This window comes from Netta rufina, assembly GCF_964035555.1.
Source record: "Netta rufina genome assembly, chromosome: 12".
Taxonomy (NCBI): domain Eukaryota; kingdom Metazoa; phylum Chordata; class Aves; order Anseriformes; family Anatidae; genus Netta; species Netta rufina.
The window spans coordinates 4,141,257-4,161,281 of record NC_140135.1 but is presented as its reverse complement, the minus strand read 5'-3'; the positions used below and the strand labels follow the sequence as shown (position 1 = coordinate 4,161,281).

General features: G+C 43.3%; 1 protein-coding gene across 4 annotated transcripts in view; it reads left to right on the top strand.

Annotated features, from left to right (window-relative positions):
- Positions 1-318: 318 nt before the first annotated feature.
- The window catches only part of CHRDL1 (chordin like 1), a gene marked incomplete at its 3' end in the record, with an annotated part of 37,962 nt that continues 18,255 nt past the window's right edge, over positions 319-20,025 (top strand). For 3 of the 4 annotated variants that reach the window (XM_084293792.1, XM_084293791.1, XM_084293790.1), the window contains exons 1-3: positions 339-436; positions 1,938-2,050; positions 5,116-5,209. In XM_084293792.1, the coding sequence (XP_084149918.1) occupies positions 340-436; positions 1,938-2,050; positions 5,116-5,209 (304 nt within the window). In that variant the 5' untranslated portion in view covers position 339. Of the gene's footprint in view, positions 437-1,937; positions 2,051-5,115; positions 5,210-20,025 lie in introns of all 4 variants that reach the window. The other variant, XM_084293793.1, reaches the window with a different exon arrangement.

Genomic DNA, 20,025 nt, shown 5'->3' with positions numbered 1-20,025 from the left:
AGAATTTAGATTGCTTACATGCCCGATTTCTCCCCTTTGGAATCAAACAGGACTTGATGTCCACTAGATGTCCACTTTTCAGCTTTCATGAATGAGAGTGTGGTCCCTTTTCCAAAAACGGGATGATTTGAGGCCAAAGATGTTTCCATGAAATGAAGATCTATGATATTGACAGATTTTTTGCTTCCTGCAGTTTAGGATTGCTGGGTGCTGGCCGAAGGCATGTCAGAGAATTTAAGTTATCTCGCAGGATTCTAGTTTAATTCATTTCATGTTTTCTTCCCGACAGCTGAACATTCTCTACCTTGGAGGCTTTTTCTCTCCCTTTTGTTGATAAAGATGAGAAAAAAGTGGAGATTGGAGGATTTTCATTTTATCTTTTTTGGTGTGGTCTGTCTCCTTTTCGTAGATGGAGGTAAACTAGAACAAGTAAAACGTAAGTAGACTTCTAAACAAAGCCTTCACATTCACTCAAACCTGACATTTTCCTGCTATTTGACAAATGTGGATCAGAAAAGATTTTCAAACAAGAATGTCCTAAACTGCAGGACTGCATTCAAAACCTTCTACCATTCTTCCTCCTCCTAATCCCGCGTTTAGTGGAATCAGGTCACACCCATGTTTGGGGCACATTTTCCTAAAGCTGTACAGGTTTCACTGCTTCATAAAGAACATAACACATCAGTTGGAGAATCTGTTTTATTTCAAATACCCTGAATCAAGAGAGTGCTTAATTCTATTTTAGTGACCTCTGTAAACATCTGACAGATTATCTGGATTTTGTCCCATGTGTAAGACTATTGTGCTGAGGTTTTCAGCTAGTGTAAAGCTCGTCCAAGACTGTTCCGTTCTGTTCCAAAAACAACCTCATATGAACTGGATTAGATACATCCTTTGAGAAAATTAAGAGTCTAAGCACTGTCAAAAACTTGATGAGAAGCATTGAAAAGAATACAAACAAAACACAGGGAATGCTTCTACAAAGCCTGTAGGAGTTACTGCCTGCTACAGCCGTGCCGCTCACAATCTGGAATGCTCTCCCAACCTGTTCAGGCTGCATTTTGGCCTTTTTCTTACAAAGCACATCGCTTGCCCTTAAGAAATTGTTAAAATTTTCAGCCTCACTGTCAGCAGCTTGTGCTTCTACAGATAGAGGAAAAGAGGAGAGGAAAAGAAGAAAGGAGAGGAGAGATTTCAATCCCTTCCTCTTGCTACTTTCTCGTAGCCCCGTAAATGTTAAGAATGTCCTTGCTGAGATTATCTCTTGGAAGGCAGGTATTTTGTTTGATACCCTGAAGCATCAGCTATACAGAGAGTGATGAATCAAATGGAATTCGGACATCATAAAGGTATGGCAAGGATTCCTCTCATGGCAACACAGAGAACCACATCCTTTTACTGAGGAGATTTGAGTTTTCTCTATGAAACTGGAATGTGACAGGGAGAGATGGGGCAGTGATGTCTGTAGGTAGACGGAAATCTGCAAAACTGTACCTGCAAAATTACAAGTATTTAATGAACATAAAGATCTTAATTTGGAAGCTGATGCGTGTATAAATCAGCACAAATTGCTCTGAAATACTAGGACAAGCTTCTTTTTTATCAGGTTCTTACAACGTGGGGATACTCCATGTGCAGTGTAAATGCAACGCATGGATCTTCCTTCTGTAGTCCCCTTGTTCAAAATCTCTGCTGTACAGCTTGAGATTTTCCTGAGTGCAGCCAGTTGCTTTGGTTTTGTAATGAAAAGGTTTAGTATATAAACCTGTCTGAGCAATCAAGCACTTCCATTTTGTTACCTAAATGGGATCTGAGCCTACGCTTTTGAAGCTCAAAGAATAAACACACCCTGTATGAAAGGCATTTTGTCAGCTATTTTCCAAGTATGGAATGGGATTGTTCATTCATAACTCTTTCAATTCTTCTCTGGTTTACAGATTCAGATACATACTGTGTGTTTCAAGACAAGAAGTACCGTGTAGGAGAAAGATGGCATCCTTACCTAGAACCCTATGGACTTGTTTACTGCGTTAATTGTCTCTGCTCAGAGGTAGGACTATCGAGCTATTCTCCCTACGACTTCTATTTGCTTAACTGGCCAGAATCCTCTGCATTGTATCTACAATTTGACAAAGCCCAAACCAGTTTTCACTGGTGGGTCCTGATCATGCTGCAGGAAATAGAGGCAATGAAGGGAAAATGTCCTTGTGAAGGGAAAACATTAACAAAGAAGGCTAACAGTGGCAAAAATGCTTGTACAGTGTAGCCAAAAAAGCTCCTCAACTAGCCAGAAGCTCGGTCAGTGCTGAGCATTACCCCTTGAATAATTAGACCCCACTACTTAAACACAATCCTTGTACTGCTGTCAGTACGGAGGATTATGTTGAACCCAAATTTCATTGTGTTCTGATGTACATACACTGCCCATGTCTTCTTAAAGGCATTTCCATAGTCAAAGCACCTGCTGCCTTAAAGTGTTGAAAAAACAGTGGATAATAACAATAAATGGATAATAACATTTGTAAGACTCTAGGAAGGAACAATGAGATGACAAAAAATGAGGAGTGGGCACAGAGGGCAGAGAGAATTGGCCAGGTTAGGAAAGGACAGGCCCTGGGCTACCATCAGTTGGTGCTTGATACCCAGACACAGCAGTCACAGACTCTCTAAGTATGTTGTACAGTGCTGGGAGGACAGGAGAATGAGAGCAGAATATGTCCCTTGGAGTACTTTATAATGACTAACACATGAGACACTCCAGATGCTGAGTTTTGTCTGCTGTATTTAATGTAGAATACATTTTTCTTGGCTATTTCCTTCCCCTGCAAGTGTAAAATACTGGGCCCCTGTGCAGCATTTGCTCTGGGGGATCTGCTACTACAGCTCTGTGCAGAGATGCACAAACAGTAGTCCTGCAAGGTTGGCTGCCTCTCCCGTCTGTGCATCTGTGAGAGCAAAAGCATTGTGCTACAAAGAAAAAAGTCCCTGTGTAAAACAAAAAGGAGTTGCTGCTCACTTCTGCTGATCTATATGCAAAGTTGTAAACTCCCTCAGAGTCAGTATGTGATAAAACACTCGTTACATTGCTGGAAAGCTGTGTCTTGGGTGGGGATGAAGTTCGCTAGAAACCCTGGAGATCTGGATACAAGTCATTGCTTAATGATTTTTAGGAAGATGTGACAGTGGAGGGATGGGAAAAACAGCAACCTACTCCTGCACACTTCAGAGGAAAGTAAAAACAAGCCCAGGGGTCTACATAACCGGTGTGACCAAAATTTCTTTTGTGGCCTCAAACGTCATGATCCATATGATCTCCACACAAAACAAGTGACACCAGCCAGGCAACAGAGAGAGATTTCTACACAGACACACACTTGAATGTTGAAGAGAAAGTTAAGACACATTAACCAGCTAAACAGAGGCCAAATTATTCAGCCTGAGATTAAAAAAAAAAAAAAAAAAAAAAAAAAAAAAAAAAAAGCATTCCTGGTTTTGTGTATGTAGTATTGTATTTTTACGAGTTATAATTTACATACTTAAACCAGAATAAACGTAAACAGAATTCAGTGTTCTTGCCCCATTCCTCCTTTCCTGCACACGCACTGCCAACCGCCCCCTCCCTGGCCAGAGTCAGATCTGCAGACTTCAGGGGTTAAACCCAACGCTCTCCCCAGGCAGCACCACGCCGCAGCTCAGGAAGAGAGCTGCCTTGTTACACGTCGTGTCGGGCGCAGGAACGCTTTCCATGGCCCTGACTCACGGAGCTTATGTCCCACTTTAGTCAGGAGGGCTTAGATTCCCAACTATCTCTGAAAATCTAGGCGTAAGATCAGTTAAATAGGTTTGCAGAAGCACCAAAAGTACATGTTCACCCAGGAGGTTCTGCAGGACGAGTAAATAAAAAGGGAGAGAGGCCACGGGACAGGCCAAGGAAGCGGCACGGAGCCAGCCTTTCTTTGGCAGCAGTGCTTCACGGGCTCTTGGACCCTGGTCTGCTGGGCAAGGAGCTGTGCAGGCCAACAACAGTCCTCATCCTGCAAAAGCCTGCAGCCTAGGACTTTCTCCCCTTTTATACAATCAGTACATTTAATCTCAATCACCATTGGAAACAGATGGCTATCATTTTAGTGTCTCTTTCTGGAGAAGATGCATAAATGTTCGTGGGTAGTAATGGCCTTACAGCATGGCTCCAGCCTGCGGTCTACAGGTATGGAGGAGTCAGGGGATTGCTTCGAAGGCGACGGCTAGAAAATCCTATACAACGGAAATCTAAGGGAGCCGGCACCTCTGCTGGAAACATTTCAGTGCTCCAGAAGACATATGAAAATGCAGTGGGTTTATTCCCGACACCACCTGAACCGACATAGTCACAGCACAGTCACAGCATAGTATCAATGCTCATGCTGAAAGATCTTTCTTGCTATAAACATGAGCAACTCAGAGCCAAATTAGGAGGATGAATTATAGATGGGAAATGGGAATCTGAAATGGATAGTCTTTTCTGGTTACAGACACTGGAGAAGGAAAATTCCCTGTGTTTTAATTATAAATCAAACTTAGATGTGGTCAAATAGAATATTATGTTAATGACATGAGTAATGAGCACTATTCCCAAGACTTGCTCATATTTCTTAGAAAAATGGCTACTTACCAACTGGTGTTCTTTGTCTACTGGGGAACCCATAAAATGAAAACAAAAGACTCTCCACAGTTTTCAGGAAAAATTACAGACACTATTGTCTCTTGCGGTCTTGAACTAACCCTCAGTAGGGGATATCTCAGAGACCTACCATTCATTATCTGTGTCTTAGTTTTGGAAATGCAATTTCCAAGCACAATCTGCTCAAAAGAAAACACAAATGAAGATTGTTGCAATCCATTTTTAGGCAATTGCTCTGATTTTAAGATTTGCATGGGTTTCTGTTACAATCTGACCCCCAGCTTAAATTCAGAGGCAGTGAAAGTAGTCTGGGCGTACGCTGGTGTGACAGGAACCAGAATGTTGTAAAATGGCATTTGTTTTTAAAATATCCAAACACAGAATAGATAACACAGACACTTGTAAGGTAGCCCGTTTCATTACATGTAAAGTATCGTATTATTTTCTGCCTGCAGAATGGAAATGTACTGTGCAGCAGAATAAGATGCCCGAGCCTACACTGTCCTTCCCCTGTGCATGTACCACAGCTGTGCTGCCCACGATGCCCAGGTAATTTATATTAATGACATTAATTCATATTAATGGCATTTTCCTTTCTGAAACAGCTATTTGATATGCTGAGTAACAGCAAAATGCAATGTCTGTGCTGGAAAACTTCTGTGAAGTAGACATCCTTCCATATCTATTTAGGTCATGAGAAGCTTGTCCTACAGTAATTTAGAGTATTTTCTGTGGTGATTGCTTTTTAGGAAATCAAAAGTATGTATCTGGGGAGGAATCAGGTACACCACCAAGCCCAGTCCCCTGCAGTCCTGGCAGAAGGTAGCAGAAGTTTCACAGATGGGGTCCATGGGCTATCTGCTCCCCACTCCTTCCCTTATCTCTAAACTCCATCACAATAAAACCCTATCCCACAAATTTCCTAGGTTTATGCTTTTGGCCCTTTTCATAAGAGCAGGCTAAAATACACAGCTATTCGCAATGGCTCTCTGTTAATGAGCAATTACAAATTGCTGTGGCAAACGTGCATTTGTATAGTATCACTGTACAACCAGTCTGGTAAATTTTGCCTTCTACATCTCATATCCAGGCATAGCTTCATTAGTAGGGACTGTTGTAAATCATAGAAGCAGTGCTGTGGAAGTTTATGACTATATAAATCCAATTGGATACTGTATAGTAAATTCCTCCAGACTGTACATTTATTATATGCTCATTATTAAGAGCTACTGTATGAAAGAGACTGGGCAGGATCTTTCATGAGGCTGTTACAGCATTCCCGACATGGCCTAATGGCTGGTAGATTTGACTGCAGCTTTTCCCTAAATGTCTGTCTTAGTGGCACCCCTCATTTCTTATAAAAGAGTATTCATGCAGCATCACAGAAAGGGGTTTTATTTGACTTTCTCCAGAGAGAGTTTCATTGTCTGAGGAAAGCAGCTGTTCCCTGACCAAAACCTGGGAGCAGGGGGCAGTTTGCAGTGGTGGACATGAGCACATGAGTCAGTTTGCTGTTCAGCAGGGACTGGAGTGTGCTGGTCACACTTACTGGAGAGTAAATGGCACCCACTGGTAAATTTTCGGTAGGATTAATCTGTCCTGACAATTATACCCATCTGTCTATCAGCTGCCTACATCAATATCTGAGCTAAGTATCTAGAATCCTTCTTTAATCAGAGGGGAGGAGGAGCCTGTGCATAGCTCATCTGATGCCATGACAGAGATCTGAAGCATTTGAGTTGTATCCTGGAACTGCTGCTGTATTTCTGTGAGCTACAGCCAGAATTACAACACTGCTTTGGATACGGACAGCTACACTGTCACCGTATACAACTGAGGGAGATGAGCTCCGTCCTTCCTGAGGTCTGTTCCTGCCTTTGTCCCAGGGTACGAGGAGTCCAGGTACTGTAAGGTACTAACAGCGGTCAGTCCACGAGGCTGGGTTTCACACACACCGCAGCAGCACAGAATCATTAAGGCTGGAAAAGACCTCCAAGGTATCTGGTCCAACCATCCCCCTGCCACCACTATCACCCACTAACCATGTCCCTACGGACACGTGCCTTTAAATACCAGTCATCATTCAAGAGGTGCAGAAGCTTCCCAAACACGATACATTCCTGCTCATCAGTGCAGCACTGTTTTCTCCAAGACATTTCCTAGTGTTCAGTCTTTTTTATAGTTATACCCCAAGCACTGTGTCTTCCCATATACCTCTGTATAGTCAAAGAAAGCAACCTGATCCCATTCACAGAGGAAACAATTGGACGTATACCATAATTACAGTCAGCATGCCTTAATGGCTTTCTGCTCACAGGGGCAGTCTCCCAGCAGTTCTCAGAACAGTTTTCTCCACAGTAGCCTTCTATTGCCATGATGTACCCCAGCAACGAGCCTGAAACCTCAAGTTTGTTTCTCCTGTCATTAGTGGTTTTATTGGTGGCAGCCAAGTCTCAGGAGCAGTCTGCAGGTCCCCAAAAGATTTGAATTAACTTAGGCTGCAGCTAGACTTCACCTTCTTGTCTAGCTTTGACTTATTGGGATACTGGTTGCACTTGGATGTGTTATGGTCAGTTTGACTGTGACTTTGGCATGCTGTCAGCCACCTCTGGCTCAGGATGTTATATTCTCACTTTCAGTTGAGGTAACTATTGGACATTCTTTGGGTATTTTCACTCTTCTTGCGTTGTGGGACAAGATTCATCCCATGCAACTTTAGGTCTAGTATTTCGGCATCTAATTGATAGTAGGGTTTTAGATACGATGGTCTAATACACAGGGAGGAAAGACTGTAAGGGAGTATCTTTTATTTGACCAACTAGTACTGTTAGATAAAATAGTAAGATGCTAGGAACATGAACATCACTTCAGTTTTCAGATCAAAAGGAAGAGTGGTGTGCCCAAAAGCTCATCTGTTTTTCCAACTAATCTAAACTCCATTTGGCAAGGGAATCATCTAGATACCCTTTACAGCTGTTGGAAACACACCGTCCCCAGAGGGTGATTCATCCTGTTATCCAGAATGAAAAGAATTTTTCCCTGGAGATGCCTGTCTCTCTCTGCACTGATTACTGAGGGAGCACAGGCAACTAGCGTATGCTAGATGCTTACTTTTTTGACAGCTAAAGTTAAATCAGAGAAATTCCACTCTCGGTATGTAATTAACAATTGGGGGCAGGACCAGTTGTTTTTTTATGCGTCTCTGTACAGTATTTAATATAGAAACACAAATGCTTCTGGATTGATTGTTTCTGCTTCAAGTGCTCTTTGGCAGCAAACTCAGTGTTTTTTGTTTGTGTTTTTTTTTTTTTTTTTTTCTGTTCATGGGGATGTAAACGTGATACCAGTCAAGATTTTAAAACATTCCTCATTAACCTAGGAAGAGTAAGGAGCTCTGTAAACTCTCCAATCCTATCAAATTAAATTTTTGCCATTTGATGACACGGTCATCAGCTAGATTTTCGTACTGTGTGTTTAAACCAATAAATTCAGAAAATTATCAGAATAAGCCTTTCCCGGATTGTGATCCTTTATCTGCTCTCCACTCCTAGGATCTAAGTATAGTCTACGTGCTATGTATATGATGGGCTGTTGAGCTGCTAGCTGGTGGAAGCTCATTAAAAACAGGATTGCTACTAAGCTTCATTTTTTCCCCTAACTGAATCTGTAATTCACATAGATCTGCACCAATGTTAGGCAAAACAGCACAAGGGATTTCTTGTGATTTCAGGGGTTATTTGCATTCTGCTTTCTGCAGTGAGTATGCGTATCATAGTCAGATGCTCTGTCGTCAGTGGTAAATGTTCATGCCTGATCTAAATAGGAATTTCAAGCATTCCTATACTTCTTATGCCAGCTTTCAATTTCTGTGTGTCCAGCAAACAATGTCTTGTGTGCAGCATCCCATGCTATGGAGTAATGTCATTTCTCTGGTTCCCCTGATTATTTTTTGATGGAAGGTGTCTGAGCTGTGGCCCTCTAGCCATTCATCTAACTGCTTTCGTAAATACTCATGAAGTTATGTCACTTATGTTTCTCCTCCGATTTTCAAGCTACGTTTCAGAAAAGAGTACTGCTAGTCACAGTGACTTTGGGCTCTTCCTCCTGGCTTTTCTGCAGGCCTTGTAGAGCGTAACTGCCCAAATAACTGCCTCCTTATTTAACGAAGCAGAGGTAATGCCAGGAGTCAGCGACTTTCGTTGGAAACTGAACTTCATAACCACCTAAGTGGAGGAGCTGTTGAAGGGATTCCTTTGAGAAAAGTTGGCACTGCTCTCCCTTTGGAATTAATGTCTCCCGCATCCATAGTGACACTGGCCTTGCTGACACAAAGAGATGCAGTGTTTGTATCCTGTCTCCCTGGCACCAGCTACCAAGAATCTTAAGTAGTTGTCAGACATATGTTATGAAGCATCTTCTACTTTTCACCAGCGGTTCATCCCACCAGCTTCTGCCACAGAGTCATTGCTAGCTTTTTCGCATCTTTTCAAAACTTATCCTTCAACTATTTTGTTTTACTATCTGAATTAGATTCTTATCTTCACACACACAGCATCAAAACAAAAAACTAGCTTCGCGTTCCTTGGGACCCTTTTTACACAGATTAGTGAGATCCAAAAGGACATCACATGCTCTGGGACTCCTTCTAGCAACCTCCGGTCAGATTGCTAAACTGGGCTAAAGAGTTATCGGCTCAGCTGGATCCATAATCATACATCTGATCACAGCAGCAGAGCTTGAATTCTTTCCTTCCGCCTCAGGATGCTGCAAGCATCATCAGAGGAGAGGTGCTTTGGGGAGAGAATTTGCCACCATTCTTAGGGCAGGATCAGCTCTAGAGCAGATGAGACCTGCTACCTCCTTTCGTGAAAATAAACTTCACGTACAAGCTCTCAACATTTAGTTGCAGCTGTCTTCTGTGGCACTCCTGTGCACTACCACGGACTACTTCCTTTACAAATGGAACATTTATTCTAAGTTGTTTCATTTCTACATGGAATAATTGCGACTCATAGCATGTAGCGTCTAGTTTTAGGTCAGAAGTTTTTGAGTACACTCTGAAATATGTAAATGGAGGATGCTGATGTCAGAAGTAAAAATGCACACTGCAGGATTGAGAAAGGGTTTCCATATTCCATTTGCTGGTTCGATTTCTCAGCAGATAAGGCTGCATACTGAGGTATGAATCAGCCCATCTGGCTCCAGTATTTTTAAGCTTGCTGCCCCGACTAAACACACTGGCTTCCAGGAACGTTCATGATTAGTAACACATTTGAGTTTAAGCTCTTTTGGTACTATGACTTTTCTGTATCAAATTCAAAGCGCTTTTCTGATGTACTTCTCGTTGTTCTTTAGATATTGAAATAACAAAATGCCAGGTGGTACCTATACAAACAGTTGGACTAAATACATAGACGGACCAAATCAGGTGTCTCACAATAGTGATCTGACAACATCACCTAAAATATGTGAGGCTATGATTGCGTGGTAGGCTGCAGCATGACCTAGTAATACCCATACCTTTGAACTAGCAGCTTCAGACCCTGGAAGCAACCTAGGTAGGACAGTGCAGAACTCACTGCAGTGCAACGCTCTCTCGAGAAGCAGGAAAAATCAGCCTGCGAGGAGCTCAGCACTACCTGCACTTGGTTCCTTCCAGCAGCCGAGCCAGTCCAGGGAACACACTGCATTTGGTAGTGCTGATGGTTGTACAGACTCAGTCTTGAACCATGCTGAGTACATACAACACCTCTAGACCTGATATAGATCATATATGTAAACAGAGAACCATGTGGATAGTACAGTGCATCTTGCACTGAATTACAACCAAAATCTTCAACCTGGGCTGCTGGAAGGCTCTGGTGGAATGGTTTTCCTCTGCAGGATGCACATACAACAAAGCATTTGGAGAATACGTTCTGATTTCTATCCAGCTCACACACAAGGGCTCCCAGGCTCTCAGTTGCAGTTTTCCCACTCCTCTGTTCAGAAAAAAACGATCTACTTCATGAATGTTTGGGGACGGGGGGAGGAGGGCACAGAGCTTTCACATACATGTAGCTCAACTATTGCATCACACCAGCCATTAGGATTGGAGGAGTTCCAACATCAGACCGAAGTGTCACCTACAAGGTCCAATCTGCCAGTGATGGAGTAGTGCACCACAGGTACAGCTGAAAGTCCCTAGAAGTGGCTCCATACAAAACACAGTGCTAAAAAAGTGAGGAAAAAGAAAACTCAGTATGCAGAAAGAGATTTGTGTAGAATTACTGTTGGAATACAAGAGTGGGGAAACATACGGAATAATTGACATCATTGAATCAGCTGCAATACCTGAAAGTCCTGCAGGTTTTATTCTTTCCTCATACAACGTTGTCCACAGGTAGGAAGCAGCTGAATTCTCTGACAGACAACAAAAAAGTTAGACTCCTGAAAATTTTGAACATTTGAAATCCACAGAATATTTATATATTCTGTAAGTGATGTCTGGTATGTGATGGATTCATAGCCACCTTAGCAGTGAGTCCTACTAGGAGTGTTTTGCTGGCACCAAGGAATAGATAACTGGCACTTCAGGAACAGTCAATTGACAGAAATATGATTTGGGCACTACAGGCACACCTCAGATTTTAGAGCTGGCCATGTTCTCAGCATCCTGTCTACTTCTAAGCATCATGTCACATGTCTGACATGAGCTTCAGTTCAGGGGAGAAACACTCCATACTCAGCTCCCCTTCAGTGTTCACCTCTGCCATCCCTTGTTACTTTGCCTCAGAATCCAAATATCTTAAGATCTTTAACCCACACTTTTACACTGCCTGCAGGCCCTGTAGCTCCACCACTGCCTTCACTGCCACCTCTTTTACGGACGATGAAAAAGAAATCAGAAATAACCTGTGACCCAACCGCTCGGCAGCCACACTACAGAAGGCTGCAGAATCTCTATGCCAACATACACAGCAGCTGAGAGCAATAACTGGAGAAATCCATACTATTATCTAGCAATAAGAGCAATTCTCAAGTTTCTCCAGCCTGCATTTGGTTCCTGTGGAGGTACCGGGATATTGCAGAGCCATGCTCGTGGATGGTTCCTTCGCATACACCAACCAGTTGGATGTTCACATCTGGAATTTGAAGGACTCACAGAATGCTGCACAGTGCCAGAGATTAGTGAGATGATCTGGTTTTTGCATGGTCCCACCAGTGGGTAACTGCCAGATAGTTCACATAAACTGCTTATTTGATTTGGAAATATAACGATATAGGCATTCTTGGGAGACGCCTAATTTCTTCCTATTGACCCAGGCTCACGTAACATAGTTTGGTTTGTAATTTCCCTTTGTTAGTAGCTTCATACGGAATGCTTGCTCTAACAGCCAGGTTGAGGTTAGCACTTGTTCCCGTTCTGTTTCTTTGAACATTAAAAATTCAAACAATCTATCTGTAAATCAGCATCAAAAATGCACTGAAAAAAATATGTGTCAGTACACACGGATGACGGGACTAGAACTTCCATTCTTTGGACTGACATGATAGCATAGAGTAGGCTGCTCAAAAGTTTTCCAAGACAACTTCCAAGAGCTTCAAAGATACTTCAGAAAGGATTGTAAGTGCAGCAAAGCTTAATTCCATTTGTTTCCTTGGCTGGGAAAGGGACAGATAGATTCAGATAAGTTCAACCTTAAACCAGGAATTAAAATGGAGCAACTTAGAAAGTGTTTTATGACTCCTTCAGAGTTTTGCTGGGCATTTTTTTTATGCCACTATAAAAGAAAACACAGGAAATTGAGCTGCAGAAAATATATTAAAATAATGTGAAGAGCTTGACTTTAGCCCTAGAAAGCTCAAAAACAACCAACAGCCTTTTGGGGGTTTCAACTCAAACTGCATCTTTGCCTTGAATCTGTATGAAAGTTCATGGTATCTAGATAAGGTGCTACTAGTTCCTTCAAGCAACGAGTTTCATACACTTTCTCCCATCTGATCATATTAAAGACTAGCTGTTGTGATTAACTCTGAATTACCTCGGAGTTTTTAGAGCTTAACACAGTCCTTGAAGTTATTTTAATGTAAAGCATTTTGCGGTATAATATCTTTGTCACCTGCACCTCCGAGAGGCACATATGGATTTTGTTTAGAACTTGTGTTTGCAGTTTTTGGATAGTGAACAACTTTTCAATCCGAATTTATTGTCAGCCTCAGCCACTGCTTTAAAAACATCATCGCTGCTCTGTTTTTGTTGTTTTTTAGAGGGACCTTCACACATCATCTATGTCTCTTTAAATCACAGATTTATAAGAAGTTCCACTGTAACGCATGAGCGAGGGACCAGGCTAAATGCAGATGGACTGCAGGCTGATCCACAGCTCACTGCAGTCAATCAACACTTTTCCATTACATTTGATAGTTTTTGGACTAAGCCTTCTATGAAAACAGATGCAGTTATTGACTGTGATACAGTCCCCTCTCTAGAAATGCTAAGGAGCATGCTAGAAATATGAGACAGAAGATGAAAGAGGAAACTGCCTTTACACTGCGCCACACGGAGTAGGTGTTTGGGCCAGGTTCCAAATCTCTTTAGTTCAATGCACTTCAGATCAGACCTTGAGGTGACACATTCATGGAGAGCGGAAACAAAGGTACAGGGAAGAAATTAAGCAAAGGAATTTTTGATAAGAAAGAAATCAATTTGCTCTCTTCTGCTCTGCTGTAATCCCCTAAGAACCTCTGGCCAGAAAAGATATTTTGTATAGCTAGGTGATAGATGATAGCCCTGCAGTTTTCTCTACCTGAGGTTCCTGAATTCTCATCAGATGATGGGTCAGGATTCAGTTCTGGCGATAAAATAGCTTTACAGTGTTTGTGTTCTTTACCTCTCTTGACATGACAGTGGTACAAACATTTGCTGTGTCAGCGGCTGGTGGTTTTGACCTTGCAGTAGCAGTTTGTCCCACCGCACACTGATGGCACTTGGGGCTCAGGTTAGTTGTCCAGGCCTGAAGCTGCATGAGCAGCAGGTCAGGTAGCTGTAGTGCTGACAGGTTTTGTGCTTTCTGAGGCAAATATATGCAAGAGGCCTCCACAGATGCTGAGGGAAGTTTGGCAAATTTCTGGGGGGAAAAAAGAGCATGCATTATCCTAGGTCACCATGACACTTGTGTTCCACAGCATCCCATGCTGCCCATAATAACAGAATCAGAATCGCAGACTCATCTAGGTTGGAAGAGAGCTCCAAGATCACCGAGTCCAACCTCTGACCTAACACTAACAGTCCCCACTAAACCATTTCCCTAAGCTCTACATCTAAACATCTTTTAAAGACCTCCAGGGATGGTGACTCCACCACTTCCCCGGGCAGCCTGTTCCAATGCCTCACAACCCTTTCAGTAAAGAAGTTCTTCCTAACATCCAACCTAAAACTCCCCTGGCGCAACTTAAGCCTATTCCCCCTCGTCCTGTCACCAGGCACGTGGGAGAACAGACCAACCCCCACCTCTCTACAGCCTCCTTTAAGGTACCTGCAGAGAGCGATAAGGTCGCCCCTGAGCCTCCTCTTCTCCAGGCTGAACAAGCCCAGCTCCCTCAGCCGCTCCTCGTAGGACTTGTTCTCCAGGCCCCTCACCAGCTTCATCGCCCTTCTCTGCACCCGCTCAAGCACCTCCATGTCCTTCTTGTAGCGAGGGGCCCAAAACTGAACACAGTACTCGAGGTGCGGCCTCACCAGAGCTGAGTACAGGGGGACGATCACCTCCCTAGCCCTGCTGGCCACGCTGTTCCTGATACAAGCCAGGATGCCGTTGGCCTTCTTGGCCACCTGAGCACACTGCTGGCTCATATTCAGCCGACTATCCACCATCACTCCCAGGTCCTTCTCTGCCTAGCAGCTCTCCAACCACTCATCTCCCAGCCTGTAGCTCTGCTTGGGGTTATTGCGCCCCAGGTGCAGGACCTGGCACTTGGCCTTGTTGAACAGAGATTCCCGTCTTCTCTGGTTTCTTTCTCCACTCTGCAATTGGCTCTCACTCACCAAGAAGCCACAGTACACGCATGCTAAGGTGGGCAGGATATGACCAGGGAATGTCTCTTGCACTAAAAGCTTTTTTGGGGAAATGATCCGCACTGGAAGAACAAGGACATCCACATTTCCAGCTGTATCTTTCTTTGCACAGGCCTTCCTGGCACAAATGGCTCAGAAGATAAACATTAAGTGGATCTCTGGGTACAAAGCAAACCTACTGTACCTTAGTTTCACTGGGGCTACAGGAAAAAAGACAAGTGCTCTGTGCTATATAAAAGCACTGCTATTTGTGAATGAAATGCACTGCATAAACACAGAGGAATATTATTTATGTGATCTTTTCCCCATATAAACATTAGGATCTTTTTGAAGAGAATATCTTAAAAAATACAGTTTAAAACACACAGCATCAGGGTTAGTCCTATCAACAGAGTTGTTCCAGATTTATTCAACATAACTGTGACTAAAATCTGCCTGTCATTCTAGCAAGCTCTATAATCTCTTTCTGCGGGATGCCTCCCTCACCTCTTCAAGTCTTAGGCTCTGTTCTGAATTTGTAAGGATCAGATTATCAACGCATATTCATTCCTCCAGTCCAAGTATGTGTCTCATACTGAATAGCTGTCTTAAATATAATAACCATATTCCATTGGCTTGTGTGTAGTAGAGGGAAGGGCCTAGCACAGAGGATTTCTGCCTGGAGGCAGGTTTCTTTATCTTCTACTTGGAATGTCACTAGCACTTAGCATCCTTCCAAGCCTGGCAAGAGCTTTGGCTGAACCCCTTGAAACAGACACCAAGGCAGCAGGAGTCGAAGTACTCATTACCGCTTTTTCAGAGCTCTGATTCCTCAGGTGACAGGATGCTGGTTCAGATACTGTGAATCAGAGCAGCTGCAGGGTTGCTGACAGCTATACACGCCTATCCAGCTGTCAGGAAGGCTGTTCAGCCATGAGAAGAGGCATGCATCATTTTAAAGCTGGAGCGAGGAGCTTAGCACAGGTCCCCTCGCAAAGTGACCTTCCAAGTGATTGGATTTTCTCGCTTTGTGTTTCTCCTCCATACATCAGGATGGCAGGGGATTGCAACATGCAGCCATGTACGTGTCCTTGGTGCCATGGAAAGAGAAATCATGTCAGTCAGTGCACAGCAAGCATGCCCAGCTACAAAGAGGGTCAAAACCCACTGCCATCCAGTCTGATCCTAATGTATCACTCACTATTGCTTCCCCGTGTATGAATGCCACAGGGCGTTACTGGTACACCGTCCAGAATGAACTGTACCACCTCATCTTTCAGAACCTTCCTCTTAGCTCAGTTTCTCCTGCATGAGGTGAAACCATTATCTGCCAAAGGGAAATGTTTTGAACCAAAGCACAGCTCATGTGCTTTGAATTAGTTTTCAATATTGCAGCCCCTAAATAGAAATTAAAACGTGACACCTTGTTTGCGTAGAGTCCCCCTCTCCAGAGTTATTCACTGAAGAGAATTCATTGGAGAGGTCACTCCTTGGCTTCACTGGGACCCATTGGAAAGAAACGGGCTAACCCAGGCTGGGGTGGAAAAGGGGCTGCTCACCATGTGCGAGGCGGCACCTTAGGCATGTTAGCACCCTTAAAGCTTTAACACCGCACCAGAAACTCCAAAACAAGATACAAGAACTGTTTTTCCTGCTGCCAGTCCCAGCTCTGCTTTCAGATAAAAGCTGGAAGTCGGCGTGGGGGGCACACCTCCTGCTCTGCGGGTGTCTGGCCCACGACAGAGCTATAGCCACGAGGGACAGTACGCAGGCGAGCTACTTTGGGGACGTATAAAACCAGAGGGCGAAATCCATCCTGAGACAGATAAACAGCCTCTGTGGGTGACAGCCCATGTTAAAAACACATTTCAGTGGTATAGGAAAACACTGCATTTTTTGTACTGTGCGAGGCCTCTGGCTATTGTAACCCATGTTCTGGGAGCAGTGGAAGAGAGCTGGAGAGGTAACAAGGTGTGTAACGTAAAGAAGGCTTCCAATGGCTTATCTGCAACTCTGTCCTCCTTGCACTGATGCTTGTACCTCCTAGCACGAATTGCAGTCAGTGCTAATTGGCTTCTTGTTCCATATCGCTGCCTGGATTTTTTTCAGCACACTTTGTAAGTTGCAACTTCACCTGCAGGACTTGATCCAGAAATGCACTTTTCAGCATGTGAATAATTTATCCCATTACTGTTATTCCAAGCTACTTCAGCGAGTATTTTGGGGCCTCCTAGGATTTGTCCTTCACAGTGGCACCTGGAGACCACTGTGTTAGCCCTTAAAATTGCTATAAAAACCACCAATAAAAAGACTCAATAAACAACAATCATCCTTACATCTCTCTTTCTACTGCCATTTGTGTAAGTTACCCTACAGAACGATTCTGCTTGTAGGGAAATGGCCTGGACTCCATGGAGGTGGAGAATTAACAATAAATTTTTATCAAAGAAGCCTAGGGGTACGTGCAACTCCTACACAAGCAAGCAGTGTTACAAAAACAGATCTAAGGTCATCTAAGTGCCATCCACTGTGTTGGGCAGGGTGTCCAACCTAAGCTGATTCACATTTCATGTATTTTTTAATAAGCAAAACAAGGAGAAGTGCTCTCTCATGCTAGTCCCGCTCCCCTTTGGCATTAGATATGTTTGTGCCCGGCACACTTCCAAGAATTGTTTCATTTTGACTAAGGACCTTCATAATTGTTCTTTGAGTGTTGCTTCTGAATAGTTGTCCTGCAATTATTACGCCAATTTTAAATGTCAAGGCAAGTAATATGTTGCAATTTGGGGTGACTGGTTTCTGTACAGAAGCACCACGTGAGATGACCACATAGCTGGTGTCCAAAGACAGTTTCCTGCACCAAGGTGCATCCTAGAGAGCTGTGAAATACCCTTTTTATCAACTAAACTGACTCTTCCAGTTGAGTTCACTGGGAATGCAAGTGATTATGCAGGAGAGATGTCAATGCAAACAGTTGCTCCTGAATTACAACAGGATAAAATTGCTTGACTAGTGAATAGGGCTCCAGAAAAAGTCCACATTCTCTTGGTCTGTATGTACTTATGCTCCGTGCTGATTCAGAAAGCATGTTTTATAAAATCCACTCTGGATTGAAATTCATAATCTATCATCTGCCTAGTTATAGTGGAGCGGAGAGACTATCTGCAGAACAGTTCCCAGTATGGTAAGTTTCTTAAGGCTTTAAACCTCATGATTAATTTCAGATTGTTTAGCACTTGGTTGTTTTTATAAGGGTGGTTAATAAAACAGACAAACTGCGAAAACCAAGCCAGGCTGAGCGCCTAGCATTTCTGCTTGATGTTAAAAGCCCATCTTTTTCTGTAAATGACACTAGGTGACTCTGAATGTTGCAGTTTAAAAATAGTTTCTAAGTCAGCAAGCCAAAAGCCTGTAGGATTTTTTAAAAATGATCCTTGCCAGATGTTCTGATACTAAAATAAGCAATAGTGAGAGTGTTAAGGAAAGTACTAACAAGAACAGGCAGAATATTGTACAAGAAAGAATCTCATAGAGATGCAATAAAAACCCAGAGACCCTTCCTGGGGTGCTGTGCAGGGTCCTACCGTGCAGAGGCCTTAGTTTTGCCTACACACCTTCCTTGCCTAATTTGTACATCCTCCACTCTGGGAACACACTCAGTTACCACTTTGATCTGTTACTGGTTGCAGATCAGTAAAACTCAGCACAATTTGAAGAAAGCAAAGATTCTTGGTCTCATTGTCCACAATGGCAAAGGCCATCCAAAAAGCAACTGGCTTTTCTGTCTTGAAGGTAGAAATAGCAGAAATAGTTTACTGATTATCATGCCATGACTATGCGGTGGTTTTGCCAGTTTGTTAGCTGGTTTGTTTGCCAGCACATGTACCTTTATGTACAGAAGGATCCACGTTGCACACTTCACTGACTGTAGTAAGGCCTGGATCCTGAAACCTCAAGGAAGTGACCCTACAGGAACATTGCCCAAAAGGCCAGTTTGCCCATCTCCAGTTAGTGTTTCTCACTGTCTACACAGAAATACTTTCAGCGAAGTTGCCACTGATTCAAATAGCAGGAACTCTCAGTGGAATTTGTCTAAGCTATTCAAGGGATTAGCTGCAGATAACTGATGCTCTTCTGCTTCATATCCAAGTAAGGGTAAAGCATCTCAGGAACAAGCTTTTGTAACAATCCAGGAAGAAAAACAGTTGCAAACAGAGGAAGCTAAAGGATGTTGTTTCCAAAACTGACTGTGATCCACGTGACACCGTTCTGTCGCTCCCAGGAGACTGGAGGCTCCGGCAGCCACGAAGCCCCCAGAGTTCTTGGCCAGGGTCTGTGCATGTCGTATGGCTGCCCTCAAAGCTTGTTTCCAGGAAACCCCAAGCCATGGGCATACACTGTGAACGCACGCAGGTTTCCATGAAAAATCTGTGACGAGTAGATTCCGTAGAGCCAGAAGATTTCTGTAAAACACTTGTGGTTTATCAAATTCATATCTAGCTGTTGTGTCAGAGACTGTCAGAAAAGCATTAATACTGCACTTCATGGCAAACTTCAAGCATCCCTTCATGGCAAACTTCTTGCCATACTGTTTCTTCACACTCCTATCAAATGGACACTAGGTTAGAGAACAAGTGAACTATAGCAACATGCAGTTCCAGTTCTGAGTGAACTTCTGTATCAGGCTGTACCATAGATCTGGACTGATAGAAAACCATGGTTTTGTAGATCCACAGTTCCTCCCAGTACAGGCTGCCATCTCCCCAAACATAACCTTAAAAAGCAGAGTTACAGCAAGCACCTAGGCTGGATCCTGAGGAAAATCTTTCTGTTAGCTTCACTGAGGCCAGAACTTACTGTGTGTGTATGGCACACCAGTGAAAAACAGCCTAGGTGGACAACACAAGCTGGAGAGAGCCCCCCGTTTGGAAAAGAGGCGTGCTGGGATATAAGAACTCAAGCATAGTCACTGCAACCTCCAATTGCTTTTTTTAAAGACTTGAATTTTTGAAGCTAATCAATTTTTGATGCAGTTGTATTGTGTTGTCTGCTTGCAAAACCTGAAACCTTCACCCAGATCCAGCCTTTAAAGATACTTACAGGGTAAATTCAAACCCACAGCAAGTCACGTGCTAAGCCTCGGTTGCACATCATAGCTCCTTGCCATTGCCTAATGCTAAAATTGTGATATGTCAGCACTACCCATGTTACTAACTCATGGTCTTATCTCGGTCCCACTAAAATCCTTGTCAGATGCAAGCAGGGCCTGTCAATTTCTGTATTGATGTCAGAGCCCTTAGCAAATAAATAGCAACCCCAGAAACAAAGA